General features: G+C 43.4%; 1 protein-coding gene and 1 long non-coding RNA gene across 6 annotated transcripts; both read right to left on the reverse strand.

Annotated features, from left to right (window-relative positions):
- Positions 1-4,488: 4,488 nt before the first annotated feature.
- Positions 4,489-13,067, reverse strand: LOC123119725 (protein MODIFIER OF SNC1 1). Of its 5 annotated transcripts, XM_044539627.1 has the most exons (10): positions 12,108-12,132; positions 11,971-12,016; positions 11,263-11,340; positions 11,134-11,178; positions 10,640-11,003; positions 10,469-10,559; positions 10,146-10,226; positions 8,486-10,035; positions 5,000-7,311; positions 4,489-4,900 (listed from the first exon to the last, which is right to left on the reverse strand). In XM_044539627.1, exons 1-9 carry the CDS (start codon positions 12,115-12,117, stop codon positions 5,056-5,058), a joined length of 4,521 nt encoding a protein of 1,506 aa, XP_044395562.1. In that variant the 5' UTR covers positions 12,118-12,132; the 3' UTR covers positions 4,489-4,900; positions 5,000-5,055. The 5 variants fall into 5 exon arrangements, with proteins under 5 accessions (XP_044395562.1, XP_044395563.1, XP_044395560.1 ...); XM_044539628.1 differs by lacking the exons at positions 11,971-12,016; positions 12,108-12,132 and adding an exon at positions 12,673-13,067; XM_044539625.1 differs by having other exon boundaries at positions 4,489-4,903; positions 11,971-12,138.
- Positions 13,068-13,577: 510 nt separating this feature from the next.
- On the reverse strand, positions 13,578-17,708 carry LOC123119726 (uncharacterized). Its single transcript, XR_006458799.1, has 4 exons — positions 15,750-17,708; positions 15,584-15,646; positions 14,847-15,125; positions 13,578-14,477 (listed from the first exon to the last, which is right to left on the reverse strand). It is a non-coding gene; the product is annotated as an uncharacterized lncRNA (long non-coding RNA).
- Between the last annotated feature and the right edge of the window lie 2,579 nt (positions 17,709-20,287).

Genomic DNA, 20,287 nt, shown 5'->3' on the forward strand with positions numbered 1-20,287 from the left:
AAGTGTTTGATTGTTTGTGTAGGTGCATCTATTGGGGACTTGCGCGTTTGACCTACTGGATTGTTACCTTGGTTCTTAACTGAGGGAAATACGTATCTCTACTTTGCTGCATCACCCTTTCCTCTTCAAGGGAAAACCAACGCAAGCTCAAGAAGTAGCAGCGGGGTCCGAGATCGACGGGTGGGCTGGCGTGCGAACGGCGACTGTGATGGGCCGCCTCATGGCGTGAGGCCGCCTGGTGGGGGCGATGCAGGATTCCCGGTCGGAGTAGGGAGGCGACAGCAGGCGTAGATCGAGGGGCGAGCCGGCGCGCGAACGGCGGATGATCAAGTATAGATCGGAAAACCAAAAAGAAAAATGCCGATCAAATTGACCGGCGGGAGAGAGAAAAACCCGGAGCAAGGGCTCAGGAAAAAGACTCTCTAGGGCAGTCAGTCAACACGACTGGCGAACGAACCCTAGGTACGGGCGGCACGGCCCCTGGCGGCGGTCATGGTAGCCGAGCGCCCCAGGGGCAGCGCGCGGGGCGGAAGCGGTGGGCGACAGCTAGGGTTTGGGCCGGTTAGGCTGATACCAAGTTAGAAGGGAGAGAGAGGGGTTGTTGCTGAATATGATGGATTACTTGAGCCTCGTGGGCATACATATAGGAGTAAATAATCATCTTGGAGTACAAGGCAGGCCAGAATATTTCCTAGTCTATCATATGTTTCCAATCTAATCAATATACTCAACACCTTGAGTCAGTCGTATCCCAATATTCATACCGCAATTGCATTCAACATCAAAAGTTCTTTTGTTACCATTTACCTAATCGAGGACGAGCAGGAATTAAGCATGGGATGCTGATACGTCTCCAACGTATCTATACTTTTTATTATTTTATGCTATTATATTATCACTTTTGTATGCTTTATATGCCCTTTTATATTATTTTTAGACTAACATATTAATGTAGTGCCAGTGTCAGTTCCTGTTTTTTCTGTATGTTTTTGGTTCGCAGAAAATCCATACCTACAGAAGTCCAAACACGATGAAACTTTACGAGGATTTTTTCTAGAATATATGCACCACTAGAAGCTTTGGGAGGGAGCTAGAAGTAGGCTGTGGGCCCCACAAGCCTAGGGGGCGCCAGGCATGCTTGTGGGAGCCCCACAAATCTGTTTGACCTAACTCCAAGCCTATAAATTATGTGATTTCCTGAAACCCTTAGAGCGAGACCCGAGACAATTTTATCGCCGCCGCATGCCTCTGTTCCAAAGCGATCCCATTTGGAGCCACATGTTCTGCCACTACCGGAGGAGGAAATCATTGGGGAGGCCATCTTCATCAACTTTGCTGCTTCCATGATGATATATGAGTAGTTCCTTCAGGACCTATGGGTCCATAGTAGTAGCTAGATAGCTGAGTACGGTGTTTTGGTGCCCAGGCTCATCTGCACCCAGTTAGAAAAAAATTCATAAAAAATTCTAAACAAATTCAAAAAATTCCAAATAAAATTTGTAAGGTAGACAATTTGATGCGTGAGGCCTGCTCCAAATTTTAAGTCATTTGGACATATGAGTAGCTCTCAGAAAAAAAGACAAATCGGGCCAAAACAGAACATGAACAGTAAACATTTTTACAGACCCCCAATTTGTCTTTTTTGCTGAGAGCTGCTCATATGTCCAAATGACTTGAAATTTGGAGCGGGCCTCACGCATCAAATTGTCTACCACACAAATTTTATTTTGAATTTTTCTAGTATTTGTTTTGATTTTTTTCGTCGGCGCGGGTGCAGAAATGGATTTTCGCTAGATAGCTCTCTCTCTCTCTCTCTCTCTCTCTCTCTCTCTTGATCTTCAATACAATGATCTTCTCTAAGATCCACCCAATGTAATCTTTTGTGGTGTGTTTGTTGGGATCCGATGAATTATGGTTTTATAATCAAATTATTCATTGAATTTATATGAGTCTTTTGAGATTTATTTGTTGCGTAATTTTATAGCTTTGTATTTCTCTCCGATCTATTTGTCTAGTTTGGCCAAGTTAGATTGATTTATCTTCAGCGGGAGAGGTGCTTTGTGGTACATTCAATTTTGCCCTGTGACAGGAGGGGTAAAGGCACGTATTTTATTGTTGCTACTAAGGATAAAATGATTGCCTTTGATCATATTGATTGGTCTTGTTTTGTCTATATTATGTCATCTTGCTTAAAGCGTTACTTTGTTTGTCATGAACTTAATACTATGAGATGCACGTTGGATAGCGGTCTTGGGGTGGATTACTAGTAATAGATGCAGTTGGATTAACAGTCTACTTGTCACGGGCATAATGCCTATGTAATGATTATGACATGGATGATCATCATTACTATGCTCAATTCTATCAATTTCTCAACAGTAATTTGTTTACCCATCGTTGTTATGCTTTTGAGAGAGATGCCACTAGTGAACCTATGGACCTCGGGTCTATTCTCCATCAATAAGAATCCTGCAATTACCTTGTTGGCTCTCTTATATTTTCCTTTTACTTTTTATTGCTTTGCCTATCACTATTAGATTTAATCTTGCAACTGGCAAGAACAAGGGGAGTGACGACCCTCTTGCCTTTGTTGGGTGCAAGCAATTGTTGTGTCTGTGTGCAGGTACTGTTCATGTTGCTGGTGTGGTGCCTTCTACTGGTTCGATAAACCTTGGTTCTTAACTGAGGAAAATACTATCTGCTATTATACTACTTCACCCTTCCTCTTCGGGGAAATTGAACAACTCCATCGCGAGTAGCACAGACATAACGTTTGATCGTGGGGATGCTAGAACACGAGAATGAGAAAAAAGAACAAAACCGATAACAAGAATGGTGTAGTGAGCATGTGTTGATCTCAAGGGTTTATCGATATAACTCACGTCGGGCTTTGAAACGTATCATGAACAGAAGTAATGACATATGACCTACGGTTCACTCGAATATCACTCGTGTAAATATAGGGTCAATATGGATGTCCACGATTTCACTATTAATTATTGAGCGAAAGGTGCTTCTTCCATATCTATATTTTACCGAACCTGCAGCGTCACACGCTTAAGGGATTACGGTTTGTTGAGTTCTATAGGAATTAGGAATATGAGAAAATATTACCGAAAAAGTTTCGAGAATAAAAGAAATAATTTCGGGATAAACCGAAAGCGTTTAGGGGTTACATTAAGAGTTTCGAAGAGTAAGGGTAATGCTATGTAGGCAAGAAATGTTTCCGGAGACCTAATATAATTACCGGGAGCCTCCTAGGATTTATTTAGGGGCTATGGGCTATTCCCTCCGTTTCAGTTTACAAGTCCTGTGCGTATAGCTAGGTTGCCAATTTTATCACTCTAATATAAACTATACATAAAAATTATACCGTTTAAAAATATAACATCTGAAGTTTATATTGATATATTTTTTGTAATATATGACTTGTATTAGGTTGGTCAAATTGACGATTTAGAGATACGCGCACGCCCTGTAAACTGAGAGAGAGGAAGTAATAGAAATTGCTAAAGGCCTCATAGGGGAGAGTTAATGGCCCTATTATTGAGTTATTTATATCGGCTTTCTTTCCTAAGAGGAAAAGAGGGATATGCGAGTTCGACTCACGCTGTCCATGCAGGGCAGTCCGTTTTCAGCTTGGTACTGTTGATGGCACTACCGCTCAACTACGATATGCTTGGGAGGGGGTATTTCGGGGATGTGCTCCCCTGAAAACCGATGAAGCGCTAAGAGTAAAAAAGGTGAGACTATTGAAGGCAATTATCAGCGACTGTTTCCCTCCAAAACACGGTACTTCCATCGATAGAAAAATATACTTCCGTTCATGGAAGCAAGAAGTATTTCTTTTTCTTTGCCATGGAAACAGTATCGTGATGCATAACACAATCTTATTTCATCAAAGCAAACATCATTAATCATGGAAGCTAATTCACCAACTGATGGAAACATAAATTACTACTACCTCCAGACGTTGGCGCAGTTTTCTACTTTTATTACTCTCCTTAAGTTGAAGTGGAAAACGTTGAAGTGGTGTTTAGTTCTAGTCCTAGGACTTTTTCTAGTTTTTAGGATTTTTTTAAAAAGACTCTTAAGAAGGTACTTCTAAAGACTTTTAGCAGAATGTCTCAAAAAAAGTCCCTGAAACCAAACACCCCTTTTTTTTTGATTTCGTATTTTTCATGTACTTCTATTCTCTATTATCTAGATCACCACTTAAATAAAGCCTCATAACTCAACAGCATCATTTCAAATATGAAATTGCTTACCACACATACCAACACCCCCTTAGTTTCCTAAATATCAGCAGTTATTAGCAAATCCCACGTAATCAGCTTCATCGGTTTTTATAATTTTGAAAACTTCGGACGGAAGGTGCGCTGTGAGCAGGGGGCGCCCTGCTCATCCAGCGGCCATATGCTGCTAGTCTGATAGGAAGACACTCTTTTGTTGGTCCAGGCGACAGTTAACTGCATACCTATCAAAAGATTTGGTGAACGAAACCAGGAGCTCACATTGAATAAAAGAAAAGGTAATATCGTACAAGGGCCTTCGTTGTAACCATATTGTACAAAAGAAGTCAATTATTCCTGACAAACCTATCTTCCAGTCAACGGAAACACAACATGACAACAACTTTCATGTACCGAATACCAACAAATAAGTAGAAAAACAACGCTTCTGTTCCCGTTAGCAAACACTACTAGCATTTTCACGTCCCAGTACTTAATCAACTCCGTTAGTACAATTAAAGCATCACATCTCACCGAAGCAAGGGATGTCCTTCGGAAAAATTAACAATCACACGCTAAGGCCCAAAAGCCCTGGGAACAAAAAAAACATTACAACCTACTGGTGACCCAGACCGACGACCGCCTCGCCACTGCCAGAAACATTCAACCTGCTAGCCTCTGAACATGTTAGCCATGAGGGGAATGAGATCACACAAGCTGCCTGTACAGGCAGTAAACTAGAATGCTGAAACATTTCATTTGCCTACCTGTTGTGAATGACTCGACATTCCTAAATCTCAACAATCATGGGGGCAAGGGAAGATCATTCTTCTCGGTAGGAATTAGGAGCTGGAGCCGGGGCTGGGGCAGGGGCAGGATTCCGCTTGACAAAGTGACCACCAGGCGGGCGGTGGCCCCTGTTGTGGCCGCGCTCCCTGTACACCGGTCCTGGAGCTGGAGGCCCTGCACTTTGTCCATCGGCACTTGGGTTCTGCTGGAAGTCTGAGGGTTTGTTGGAGCCAACTGGCTGGTATTCAAGATGAGTGCTACCCTTCCGCCTTTCTGCATTTGCGCCATGGCTTGGCTGCCCAGCATCATAACCCCTTCCCCTGTGCGCACTGCTTCCCCTGTGATACCTCCCGTTGTGCTGTCCCTGGCGACGGGTTGCATGATTAAGCTGCTGCTGTTCTGCATTTTCATGACTCTCACCCTTCTGGTTCTCATCAACATTTGTCATGTCACCTTTACCTTGATTACTATTACGATTGCTGCTGTCTTGCAGAGTAGCACTGTCCACCTGACCTTCAGTGGTATTATTGCCCTGTGAGTTATTCTGGGAATGTGAAGATTTTGGTTTCCAGTGTGCTCTAGAGTGTGCTGCGCTGCTCTTCACCTCAGGTTTTGACATGTTTCTATGTTCAGAAGAGTTTGCATCCATTCCACGTGTTGACATGTGATTCACATCTTTCCTGCCATCTCTGTTCTCATTTGAGTAGTTACTTGCCTCGTTTTTTGGGCCCTTAACATGCTGCCTCCTTTGCCTGTTAGCTGCCGCATGTTCTTTTGCGGCGCTGGCAGGTAACTCAACTGCTTCAGCTGGAGCCAAACTATTCCCGGCAGCATAATCTGCTTGCTTGTCAGGTTCAAGCTGCGGATGCTTGTCAGAAGGCCTCTGAACTTCGTGTGATTCTTGATAGCTGTCTGCTCGCTCAGAAGGTATTGGTACCACCGAAGATGAGTCATCTGTATTCCTTCTGCGCCAAGAAGAATGAGACTTCCCATGCCCTTTACTAGTTTTTCTGTCCTCCCATTTCTTGGGCTCTTTAGCAGCGGTTAACTTCTCATTATCATTACTCTTGTTCTCCACAGAGGATTTTTCTACAGGTAAATTTTGTTCCAAATTCTGCTGTTGAAGCTCTTTGGACAGTGGCTTAGGCACATATCTTTCCATTTCAGCTCTCTTAGTTCGTGTGACATTCTCCCCATCGGTGGTGCCCTTTCCAATTGGCTTAGGCCTGGCTGCTACTGCTACGTTAGCTTCCTCAGATGGTTCATTCCACCCTGATGGCTTAACTGGTGCCCAGACAACACTCTCATTCCCATGTGGCTTCTCGACAGGTCGGATAGCATGTTGAATCTTTTTTGATCCTTTTGCTTGCTGAGGTTTTGGGCGGCTATTTGCAGTGCTCTGAGCTTCCTCTGGTAATTTCAGGCGCTCCTGGTTAAAAGATCCAAATGAAATACCACCCACGGTTATACTTCCAACAGTAAGCACGGTGTTTTCAGCAGGAAGTATAGAACTACTAATGATAACGCCAGCGGTTTTTATTTTTGGCTCACTGGAGATGCCTGGTGTATTCTGCTGACCAAGAACCATGGGTGGATATTTAGAAGTAGCAGGAGCATCATCAACTTTTTTCTTATTTCTCGAGTTCCTGGCACTCTTCTTGCTGTGGGCTGGGGGATCATCATGTGATGTAACAACAGCAGTTGATGTGTCCAAAGAAACCTCAACAGCTTTCTTAACATTTTCTGTGTTTACTGCCACACTTGACTTCTCACCAAGAATTTTATCCTCTGAAACAGCATGCCTTTTTCTGTTGCCCTGCCTAGGCTTTGGAACACTGACATCATGTGACAGTGATATACTTTTATGTGCTATATGCTCCGTCATGTTGCTCTGTGTGTTCATGCCTGAGGTTGAAGTGTTATGACCAGAAGGATCTTTACCTGTTCCCTCAGTATGTAGTAGAGTGGACATGGGCTGTGCAGGAACTGCAGTATCCTTGGGTTCATTCGGTGGCTGAAGAATACTAACATTATCCAATACAGTAACATCATGTGATTCAGCAGTTGAAGACGCAGGTTCAGTAGTCCCATCAACTCCAGCCTTTTGCTTATTACGCACGTCGTCATTTTCTGGTGGTGGATCACTGGAATCCTTCTGATGTACTGATGAACGTTTGTTCAGCTCCTCCAATTTTGCAAGAGCTTTTGCCTTTTGTCGCTTTGTCCGCTCTTCTTCCTCAGCTTGCAATTGTTTGGCACGCTGTACAGCCAACTCCCTCATTTTTACACGCTGAATAGGAAATGCAACAATCAAATACTAGTTAGTAGGCAACAAGGTTATTAGAAGAATTGCACAGGTTATTAAGAAAGTAACTCAATGTAGTATAACTTCTTAATCTGCAGTGATATATGTATTGTAAACAGAGTATGTCTATTTAACACTCCCTCCGTCCTAAAAATAAGTGTCTCAAGCTTAGTATAACTCTGTACTAAAGTTAGTACAAAATTGAAACACTTATTTTGGGACAGAGGGAGTAATAATAAGACTGGTAAGCAGGCAGTAATGGCACAAAACCAAATGTGGCATTAAAGAATGCAAGGGTATAAAAAGATGGGAGCCTACAAGAACAAGTCATGTGACATGCACAGCAGCATATGGTACAACATTTTGTGTTGTTTTATACTTCCTCTGTAACCAAATATAAGACGTTTTAGGTCATTAGTACCATTTATTGAGATTCAAAATTTTAGATAAAACCTAACCTTGCATCAATAATGAAAATACACACAAATATGTTATGTGGTAACAAACAGCACCAATCCTTACTTAACAAAAGCTATTTAACGACAACATTTGTTAATAGAAATGGAAGTCCAAACAATACCTCATATACAAATATACAAGATACGGCAATATATTATGGACTAAAAATGCCAACAGCAAACCACAGGCTGTTAGAAATGCACTTGATGAATATAAATTGACTAGTGCAGGGTATCAATGGCATGTTTGGTTGACCACCACAAATTGGTTGCAACCTTGCAGGCTTTCAAAAAGCATGAGTCCGTGACACATGTGCTGCAGAACCCAAGGCTAACAAATTGTGCCAATGAACCAAAATATCTACCAGTCACATTTGCACAACTAAAGTTTTGTGAAGTGCAGTAATGAACTATACACACCCTAATACTTTTAATGGATATTACTGGTGAGAGCTGAGAAAGTAGCTCCATCCTAAAAACAAGTTGTTGTGAGGCACGTCGAGTCAAACTTTTGAAACAATATACATCTATAAATGTAGGCATATAGTTTGGCTACATGAAAATAATTTCATTGGATTTTCTTGCAGAAATATTTTCCAAACATACATAGTTAATTAATTCGGTTTTCTACTATATCAAAAAATTCATAATCAAACTCTTCCACTGTAAAAAGTATTGTCAGAAGAAATCTGCAAACATACCTGAGATTCATAATCAGGTGAAGCTGGCATATCATCAGGTGGCAGCTGCGAAACATGCTCCAGAGGCTGGTCATGCTGACTATTCCTCACTTGAACTACTGGCAAAGATTCAGTTGCATAATTTTCTCCCCGCCCATGTCCTGTAGTATTGTTGGGTGGCATGTCTTTAGCAGGACCATGGTGGCTATTTCTTGAAGAATCAGCCCGCCTATGTGTGCGATCATGAGTTGATACACCCAGCTTTCCAGACTTGCTGGCTTCAGCAAAATGTGAGTGTAGCGGTCCAACAACCCCGCCATCATTAGGTCCCTTCTGCAGTTTCTGTACCACAGGAGAACGAGGAGAAACACATGCTGCCTGGCCATAAGCAGAAGCAAAAGCAGTGATGGCAGGAGTAGATGGAACATCTTTTATCACCCGATCTGCTTTTGAATCAGCATTTTTTAGCTGCTTCTCTTTGATTTCCTTGTTTGAAAATGCTTCTGCAACATTACGTGCATCAACATTTCTAGCTTTGTTGTTCAAACTCCCTATTTTCTCTATCAAAGCTGCATTCTTCTTAATGATAGGTTGCTGATCAAGCGGAAGATTATCCTCCTTTAACTTTTTCAGGTGGGCGCCATCATCAGTTTCCCTGGGATGGGAATGTGCATTTTCCAAAACAGACGAATGGCTTGTACGATTAGGACCTCTGTTATCATGCACTGACTTCATAAGCACCATGTTCCTTTCACTAGGGGTATTCCTTGTATCTGCCTTTGTGTTTACATCGTTTCGATTTCCATCTGGATGTGGAAGAAGTGGTGGTGCAGGCTGACTCTTCCTTTCAACTTCACCAGGACCCACTAAACGATCAGGGTTATCATGCAAAATCCTAGTTTGTCCTCGACAAATCAACTGTACTCTATCAGATTCGGAGAGCTCCTTGGGACTTGCTTCGTGTTTGACTGCTCTGCTCGGAGAATGTCCAGGCTGGAATTTCTCATTCTGATTGGGAAATTGATTCAATATTCCTGGTTGATGAGGGCCTCCAATGAATGGTGAATCTCTTACATTGGCATTATTAAAATTTGGCCGTTGAGGAGCATAATATCCATCATAAGGGATTGGGCCCTGGTAAACTGGCCTGGCTGGAATAACAGGTTGATTCATAACATACGAAGTAGGAGTCATAGAATGATATGCATCGGCATTTTTCGAGTGATATCCACCATGCCCTGAGCCCTGCCTTGCAGCTGCTTCTGAGTTGGGTGGGAACTGACCATAATAAGGGAATGGTTCCACAGGGAAATTGCTAGAGGGACCAACTGGTCTGTATGGGCCACCTGGTCCTCTATGCCACATTCCCTCAGGTGGGTGGCCAGGAGGTGCACGCCATGAATCAAACTGCGGAGGGGGCATACAATAGTTAGGAGGGTATGGCTGTGGCTGCTGAGCTCCATTTGGAGGACCTGTGGCAGGAAAGGGAGCACTTCCATCATGTGCCTGCTGATCTGTCTTCATGATATCTGCTGGTTGATTATTAGGTGGTCGAACTACTTCGCCAGATCCTAAAACACAGAAACGGTATCCCATTAAGTGGTCAGACCATAATAAATATATACATGCAACAGCAAGACGGTAAGGACATTAGCAAGTATAAAACGGTGAAATTAAATACCAGCAGATAGGCTCTTCCCCGTATCATTTTGGGTTCCATCTTTGCCAGAACTAGAAGTTGGGCGCCCTTTTGAACTATGACCTAGAATAAAAGGCTGAACTGTTAAGGAGAAATTATCTCGTATATCAACTGAACATACGTCATTTGAATTTGAAATCAGATCAGTCCGAAAAAAGAACTGAGATTTGCAGAAATAGATCTAGCAGATATGGCATATATCAGCATACCATATGATCAATACAATCAAGAATTCCAAATATTCAGTAAGAAGTCATGGGCATATAAACAAAAAATATATATAATACATTTTGCATGCAGATTACCTCGTTGACTGTTTGATTCAGAGATTTTCTCAGAACCAAGTGTTGGGAAATCACCGGTACTTAGAGTAAACGCATGCCCATGTGAAGATCCCTACATAGGTAAGAACAAACATATTAAGTAGGCTCCGATTGCTGACGCCCAAGCCATATAAAGTAAGTATTGTGAATTACCGATCTGTCAACAGTCCTTATCGATACATTCATATTATCTGAGGGGTTATCTGCAAACCGAGAAAGCTGTGAGCTTCCTGGTCTTGTCTCTGCACTTCGAGGACGATTTGTGACCACTGGTACATTTTGTGATGGTAATGTGCCAGATGCTGAGGACGGTCGAGAATTTGGACCCCAAGCATTAGGAGAGTCAAGAGATTCACTTCCAGCTGTTGAGGGCCTTGAACCTCCACCGGAAGAGGGACGGCCATTGAATTGGCTTGGTGCACCAGAATTTCCATCCTTCTTGGGAGATAGAAGTGACGAGGAATTCCATGCATTTGGTGTTGTAGGTCCTGGTTTGCTGCCCCATGTGAGGGTGCCCCTAAAATCAAAATGATAACCTCGTCACTAGAAATTATTGAAAACTATTGAGAACTCATAATGAGTAGCATCAGATCTCGAAAAGAATGGATAAAAACAGTGTGGTATAACAAATGAGTGTGGGGACTCACTTTGGAACGATTTCCACATTGGGGTCAAGACCTTGATTTTCCAACCTTCATGAGAACTACTAAATCAGTTCACATAGAAGTATACAAAGATAAGATTTCGCTTACAATGTCCAATACAAAAACTGTTACCTCTGACTTGGCAAATTAATGGGCTTTGGGATTTTTCCAAGAACAGTCATGCCAGATTTCCTTGTAGGAGCAGCCCATCTGCAGAAAGCAGTACAGAATAATAAAGTACACACATAGTACACCAGCAGCAGTGCTATAACTAAGCAACAATTATTAAGCGCGTTAACCTGATTATGTGAGGCATACTGTTAAAAAACATATTGCATATCAATATAAATTTCGAGTCTCAGAAGGATAAATGAATGGAGCTTAATCATCCATCTATAGGAAGAGAACTACAAATATTCTATCAAATGGCATTGCAAATCAGTACATAAAGCATTTAACAAATTTAATACACAGAAATAATTAGGACTCCACTACAAATCTGACGTCAAATTGTTTTTTTAGGCAAATCAAACATTTATCATAGCAAATTATGTTCTCCGAGGATGGCAAGTTTAGTTGGCGAGTATGGCAAATCCGCCTCAGTTCAATTTTTTTCTCAGAAATTGCAGGGCTTGCAAACTAAATTTGCCGTTATCACACCAATGTAAATTGCCATGAAAAACGTCAGATTTGCCATCAGATTTTTACTGTTTCCGAATGATTATGGCTGAGAGATGGAAGAGTGCAGAGTTATGCCAAATGCTGCTTGACAGTGCTATCGAAAGGATTCAAAACTTTTTGTTCAAATACCACTTATTAACCAATAAAACACGGGCTTACAAATAGGAAGGTGAAAACGGCCCAAAAAAGGCTCGGGCACTCCTGTCTGCTGATGGGCCAAGATGAAACGTGATATGAGCCTGGACTTGCATCTTGTATTCTTGATAAAAAATTTGTTCAATACACTAAATACATACTCTGCCGCATTCATCAAGGTTCACTGACTGAATTAACAAAAACCTGAGCAGTCTGCCCTGGACAAAAGACAGTTCTTTAAGAGAAAGCAGATAACTGACTTTCTGCCGTTAAAAGGATTTGATAAATACACTGAGAGGAAACGAAGCATATAAGCTATAAATACATATTTGCTCGGTTGAAAGAAGAGCACGGGCTCATCTGCGACCATCTGGTGCCATGACGCTGCCGCACAGATACCATACCACACAACTGGATTGCTTAACCATCGAACAGCATAGAATTGAACCAGACAACCTAGAAATGCACTCTGCCTGTCATGCTTCCGATCCGGAAACTAGCATTCGAACGACACCAAAGCTAAATACTACCATACGCCAAGCACTACTACAAATCGATGATTAAAAAAAACTGATATTTGTAATTTTAAAACAAAAATAGCAAGCGTCGCCAGAATCACCACGCGCAACAATGCAAAGGCCCTGCGCATCCAGTCGCGGACGAAATTCAAAACGACGAGGGAGATGAAATCGCGTCGCGCGCGCGAGGGGGATAGGCATCTCGCACCTCTTGTCTGTGGTGAGCAGGCTCGAGGCCATGGCCTCTCCCCTCGAGCTTGCGCCCCTCGCCGGGGGTCCGAATCGAGAGTCGCCGATCGCCGGGACGTGAGCCTGGCGCGTCCAGGCCTGGGAGATCGGGATCTCTCGGACGGCCTCGGAGGGGCCGCGAGGAGCGAAACCCTAGAGACGGACGGACGCCGCGATCGGCCCGGATCGGCGACGGCTGCGGCGGCAGAGGCGGGAGGCGGGCGTGGAGAATCCGCGGGAGCCCTCGCGGCCGGGCCCTGCCGTCCGGCGAGCGGCGGCGGCGGGGGAGGGCGACGGAGATTGACGGGTGGGCCCCGCGCGTCAGATGGAAGGAGGGAAGGGGACGGAGGAGAGAGAGGGAAGAGAAGGTTGGAGAGGCGTTCGTGAGAGCGGTATAAAGGGGAGGCGGAGAGGACGCGTGGCGGTGCGGGGGATGGGTGGGCTCGTGCGCGTGCCCGGGGACGCGTGGAGTCGTACGAGTGGTGGGCTCTGCCGGGGTGCTGCGCCCGTCCGGCGCAGGGGATCCCAGCGGGGAGTTGCGTGCTTGGATTTGGGTGGCCAGGTCGGGCGCGGCGACGTCGACGTTTCGTGCGAGCCAAGATTGCCACAAGTGTGCACGGTTCGTCACCGGATGACCCTACGCGTGGTCGATGCCTTCTTTTTTCTCTTTTGTCCTCCCTCGTGATCAGTGGTGCATCACTAGTAATTGGGGCCGCCATTGCGAGCCTCGTGAGAGTGTTTCTTTGTGTTGCAATGTTGGGTGTGTGCATTAAATTCGTCTTGTGTTGCTAATATGTTGGCTTTGTATACTAATAACTGATTTGTTTGTGTCTTGTTTCACTTGGCTTAATGCACCTGATAAACCTGCAAAATGTGGAGAAAAAAACTTGTCAACAAGAAAATATGTGAACTCAACCTATTTGAGACATGTCCCCTAGACTAGACAGGGAGCATTGCCTCACCCAAGCATGCGAGACAATGAATTCAAGGTTATAGTTGGCGCTACTAGCTGCAAATAAACTACATGTAGCTTTGCAATACTTTATCTCTTCTGATTTAAAACACAAGTTTCTCGGGAAAAAAAATGTAAACACAAGTTACTAAATTTTAAGATTATAAAGTACATAGACATCATGATATGAAATATAAAGAAAACATGTTAATTCCTTATCTGTTCAATTTTTGCAGTATTCTCTAGTTTCACCGACACAGACAGAGCGTTGCCAAGAGAATCCTACAAGTTTGGTTATTTCGTTCCTCAAACAGGGAGCATACAGTAGTCTCAGACATAAACAACATTAGGGCAATTATGCTTTTACATGTTACATTACAACAAATATCTAAACAAAATTTCAGCCAACAGAAAAATAAGTATCTGCTACAAACACAAATAATTCTAGGTACATTTGTTGAAATTATATCTAAACAAAATCTAGTGATATGAGCTAAGTGTGTCACAAAATAAAGTAGAGTAGCTGCCAACATTTGCAATATTAGTCATCATTATGAAGTAAATTAGCACAAAAGCTCACTGCTGATGCGCACACATCAATGAAATGTGAATATGCTCTTCTTATGCATGATGTAGTCTCTTTCACATGAAAGCTACAATGAAATAAGGAGGGAGGGGGCGAAGGAGGGGAACGGTGAGAGAGATGACCTGCGCTGGGTGACTCATGTAGTGCAAGCAGTCGTAGCAGGGCATGCAGAGCACTCCCAACTCCTATAATAATTACTCAGAGTAATCCAAACTCCAAAAGGTTGTTCTTAGAATAATCAAAACCCCTACAAAACAATGCATAAGTTATTTGCTTCATGATATGAATATGTACACTTCGAGAAGAATTCAGAATTACCATACAAAATCTTGCAGTTCTTCCTACTCTACTAAGCATGTAAAATTAGTGATATTATTTGAAGTATTTAGATGTAGTACTGCACCTCCTGCTTACTCGAAGCATCGATGTCAGCTTATACTTGTTGCTGATGCCTGATCGATCGGCATCGTACATTTGAAATAGTAGTGTTTTATTATGTTTTCAGTCAGAGTTAGGAATCTCTTGGAATTAGACATCCATATGCGTTGTATTGCCATTGCAATTGATAAGATCATTGCAAGAACCATCTCATGCAAAATGCGTTTGTCAGGTTTACCTAAAAGTAGAGCCCAGAGCATCATCGCCCCGCGAGTTCCTCAGACTGGACAGTCTGCAAAGGATCTCCCTCATGTCAATGGTTCCATCACAGTTGTTGTCGAACAGAACAGGAGGATTTGTGGTAATAGGTTGTAATAACATCTTATATTATGAAACGGGGAGTAACAAATAAGTGTTGCCTGATTAATTTAATTGACCCCAATATCATCATCAAGCTCTCGTCATCTTCCTTAGCGTTTTCAACACTTCTTAGCAAATGATACCACATGAATGGCTTCTGACAATACAAGATGGTTAGTTGGTGAATGCAGTCACTAACGCAAAGATTTTCTATGCAGTAATTATAGTATTATGCATAATATATCTTTTCATGCATCAGGCCCTCCTTCCAAGAAGTACATAGTGTCAGCACAACCACCGTAACTTAAGCTGCTTAGAACACTAGCAGTGAGAAAATCAACGCAACCATATGATGAGGTTATTCAATAAACTGGCATTTTAAGTAAATTTTGAAAGTGAAATGACTATCATCTCATAACTATGCATCGGGAAGTTAAATGTCATGAACTATACGACAAGTCTAACCTTGGTAGACAACACCACACCAATGCTAGTAAAACTAGCTTGAACAAAAGGAAAGCATATTGGCACTACATAAACTCCAAAACTTATCACACAAATCTTACAACTTACGAACATTTGCGAATGATTGCTTTAAGGGTTTAAGTTTATAACCTATGTGTTTGGTGTATCGAGAGCTCTGTCAGGACCATATTTGTCTAGCAAACCCATTGTTATCTGCAAATAACAGAAACGTTATAAATGATAATTGTACCCACACAATTTTTTGGTTGCCACGGAGTGATAGACAAAACACAAGTCTTGAAAAGAATATACTCACCTTATACATACCTTGGTTACTCTCCAACCTACCACGGAAATGGCAACCTTTTAGAGGGTGCAAATAAAGGAAAGAAAATATATTACTTGTTTCCCCCTCCAATCAGTTGCCCCCCTTCACTTAATTTCTGTCATGAGATCAAATTATGACCACAATAATAGATGACCGTGTGATATATATGTTGTAAGACCTGAAAACATGTTCTCAAATTTGATGAGAGAGAGAGAGGCTTGGGATCATCTGATCAAGCATTTTATCTACCTTCAGACGACAACGACGGAAGGAACATGTATGGCGGCACTGTCGGCGACATCAATGTAATGATTTAAAAATATATGCACTTCATATACTACAAGAAAAAAAGGAAAACCTGAATGACCACATTGCTATTGGCTACTTGACTTCATATACTGAACAAGTGTAGGTTTTAACAGAAATAGTGTGAAGAAACAACATTATGTATCATGGATAGCATGCAAGGTATAACTCTCATCTCATAAGCATAGTGTAAAATAAAACTCGCGCAACAAATATCCAGAAACTAATAGGTGCAAAACAAGCAAAATCTTGAGGGGAAAACCCATGGAAATCCTCTGTAGTTTTGCTCTAGATTGTATTGCGAATTTCCTCCTAAAATCCACATAGCTTTGATAGAAATCCTTCTTTTGTTAACTTACAGTTACTGCTTGCATGGGTTCTTTGCTATAGCACATTCATCAGACCAAAATATATACCATTTAAACCAATCCAGGGTCTTGTTGTACGATGCTTCACAAAGTTTCCTTTCATAAACTAAAAACAAGATACTTCAAATGTAATAAAGCATACTGTATTGGAAATCAGTGTGTAGAAACAAATATGGCATATGGCTAACAAAGAATAGAAAAATCATTGCCGCAAAAATGACAAGGGGCCCTCCAGATAGGGCAGTGGCGAAGAATCCACTTTATTTAGCAGAGATTTCTAAAACTTCCAAGATCTACTCAGCCAGATTTTTTACTATCTCATCTGGACTCCCAAAAAATACGTATTTCAATATTCAGTTTTGGTCATATGAGGCAACCATTTCCCTGCCCCTTCTTTGCTTCGGCCTAGAACTCTATCATTCTTGCTACACCAAATAACCCTACACAAAAAGCATCAGTATATTACCAACCAACAAGAAGGCCCAACAGAAGTGATCCAATTCGTGCACATAACATCAGAATTTAAGAAAATTGCAACATATGGATATAATATAGTAATACATCTCTAGTAGCTAGTTAAGGATGTCAACGGAAAAATTATTGAGCGAACCTCTACAGCCTGGTTGAATTATTATTAAACACCTTGTAGCCATAGATAAAGTATAATCTCCAAAAACAAAGATGGAGATTCTGTCCATATCACCACAAAATCATAAATTGAACGGAAAACATAATGGGAAATGGTTGACCTGAAAGGAGGAAGCTTCATGATACCTATCTGCTCGTCTTCAGGCAGGATGAGTTGCAGGCCGACAGGGACGGTGCCAACCTGGGCGACTTCAGCCAGTGGCCGTGACCTGCTGTATGGGCAAGTTCAACGATGAGAGGATCCGGACATTGGGGGACAACCTCCTCTAGGCGCGGTTGCCCCCCTCCTCACTTCCAAACGCAACTTGATTGGCAGCATGGGTGGGCTAGCCCTCTTTTGCGATGAGGCCGACGTCGGCGAGGGAGCGTGGTGGCGTGGGCAGTGGAGATGCCTCCCCCGCGTGTGGAGCTCGTTGGGAGAAACTGAAGAGGCCGCCGCCGCGACCACCCCGAGCCACTTGCGCTGGACACCGATCTGGTCGAGGATAGTGCTTGTCCCGCGGTCGCCGCCTCTCACGCTCGTTGTTGTCCTCCCGGTGGCTCTCCAGATCTGGCGACGCCGAGGAAGATAAACAAGCAGAGGAGGTGGTTGTGCGTGTGCGTGTGAGAGGACATGTGCGTGGGGAGAAATGGGTCGGGGTGGGCGTGGGGCATCACCTAATTCACGTGAATTCTCTCCCTCTCTCTCCATCACTATTCCTATCCGACGTGGACAGTGTGAGAGATCGCCCCTTATTTCTCACTTGATGGGTTTGATGTCACTTGTTTGTCTCTTATTTATTTTTCGAACTCTTCTATGTCTCTTTTTACAATAATAGCAAAAATGCATTCATGAGACAAACAAGGCAGCTTTTTTTTGGATGAAATTATACACTAATAGGCATGACATAAAGTGGGTGAAATTACCACACGCTTGTAAGGATGGAGGGTTGGGAAAGCTCAACATTGATGCATCGTTGTTCATAGACTCGGGAAAATAGAGTTGGGTGTTGTCGTCCTCACTTGTCGGGTCAAAGTACTGTTATTCCCTCCATCCAAATTTGTTGAGCAGATAACCAAATTGAGAATTTCCAAGTATGTAAGACACTAGGAAATTAATTAGCGATTGAAACAATTTGCTTTCTCATTTGCCTCCCTTTCCTCCCGAGCTTTGCTACACCTACGCATAAGAGCAAGTATATAATAGGATGACGTAGGTGGACTATAAGAGATGTCACATTAATTTCTTCCTAGTTGGAGGAGAGAGAAAATAAGTGGGTTGTAATATTACAACCGGCTATAGCACATGCTCCAACTCCCCTTGTGATAGAAATAGGTGGGCCACATATTAATGATATATCATACTAGTATGACTAACTATTGTACAAGTGGGCTATTATGTAAACTATAGGTGAGATGGCAACTTCAGATAGCCTATTGTTGGCTATTCTATTTATGTGATCATCATGGGCTGACCAAAGTTAAAGGCTGGGATTAAATTTAAGGCCCATGAGTGAAATCCAGGGGCGGGGCAATTAAAAGAGGACATGTTATTCCTCATGTACGTTACATTGTGGAAATTACACAGGTCTGGCATTATTGCTCCCCTCCCCCCACGTAAGTCTCTTATTACCCTCGGGGGTTACTCTCATGATTTTCTCTCGCTCTTTTCGTTTACCAAAGGTTTTCCATCAAAAATTTGGTAACTAATGGTGGAAGAAACATTCGCGCTATCATTTTGGTACCAAATCTATCATGCTTTTTGCCTTCTCCACATTGACATCAGAAGACTCAGCTGATCTCTAATGTCCAACAAATCTAGATGAAGAGAGTAACATCCTGTAGATACATGCTAACACGAGGCAATGCTGAAGAGGCCAACAAGCTGTATGCCTTGAAGGAATTAGGCTGATGTGAGAAATATGACGACATGTTTGCGGGACTTATGTATTGTAACGAAATTTTCGTTGCTCTTTGCTCAAAGGTATGTCTACAAAGAGATGAAGGAAAACTCGAAGTTACCCATGCTTGTCGTGTTGTCAAGCTAGCAGGAACTTGCAATATAGTTATTGATGACTTAGCAGAATTGGCCACAATAAATGCTCATTTTGATGTGTGGTGTGGTGCTTTAACGATTCATTTGTGCATTAAGAAGATCCATATTAATGATTATAATTTTATTGACAAATTTTAATATATCTCTAATTTACTGGTTATGATTATTACCTCGGTCAAACAAATAGAGCATTAGATTAAGTGCTCTGACAATCCATGTGGATTGCTATTAAATTGGTGCTATGTAGGATTTACATTGGTGTGAAATGAAAAAGAAAAGAAAAGATGTTGTGGGATCACTATGGGGGTGTTTGGTTAGCTTTAACTTCTGGCTTTTGGTTCTGGGAAATTTTTGTTTCTACTACTCTAGCTTTTGCCAATTTTCCTTATGCCACTAGTTTCCGACATTCACTTTTGTCACTCTTAGCTTTTGAAAGTGTATCACAAGGCTTCCAAACAAACCAGTCAGAGCAAGCAAAAAACTTTCCCCTCTCTCCCTCCCGGGCCGCTCGCGCGGGCGGCTCCGGAGGCCAAACCCTAGCCCCGAGCGCCCCTTCCTGGGTAATCCCTGGCCGCCGCCCCCGGCCCCGGCGGTGGTGGCGGCACCCAGCCGTCAAAGGCGGCAGGGCGAAGGCTGCTTGCTCTAACGGGGCTCCTTCGCGCGGGGGAGAGCCGTCTCCAGGGCGGCACGATGGCTGGTGGTTCTCGGTGCGGCGGCGCATGGCGGAGGGCGTGGGGAGTGGTGGAGCACGGTCGCGAGGTGGTGTGGGGCGGTGATCTCCGTCGAGCTCTGTGGTGGAAGCCGGTGGTCGCGGCGCGGACCTTGGCGGCTGTGGATCTCGGCCAGAGGTGGCCAGGAGCGGCGGCCGGGATCTGCTGCGGTGGCCGGGGCGTGCGGTGAGCGGCGGCTCTCGCCGGCATGGCTTGATGAAGGCGGCCCCTTTTTGGCGAGATGGTGGCGGCGTGGCCGGAATCGGTGCCGGATCTGCGCTGGAGGCTGCAGCAGCGGCTTGCTCAGGGGAGCGCCATGGTGGGCGCGTGCATCCGCGTGGGCGGCGTGGCGCGCCGGTCTCTCCCCTGTAGGGCTTCGGGTTGCAGCAGTGGCACGGGTGGCTGCATGGTGGTGTGCCTGCCCAAGCCCATGGTGCCAGCAGTTTCTGGCAGCACCGA

Source organism: Triticum aestivum, chromosome 5D (genome assembly GCF_018294505.1).
Source record: "Triticum aestivum cultivar Chinese Spring chromosome 5D, IWGSC CS RefSeq v2.1, whole genome shotgun sequence".
NCBI classification, from domain to species: domain Eukaryota; kingdom Viridiplantae; phylum Streptophyta; class Magnoliopsida; order Poales; family Poaceae; genus Triticum; species Triticum aestivum.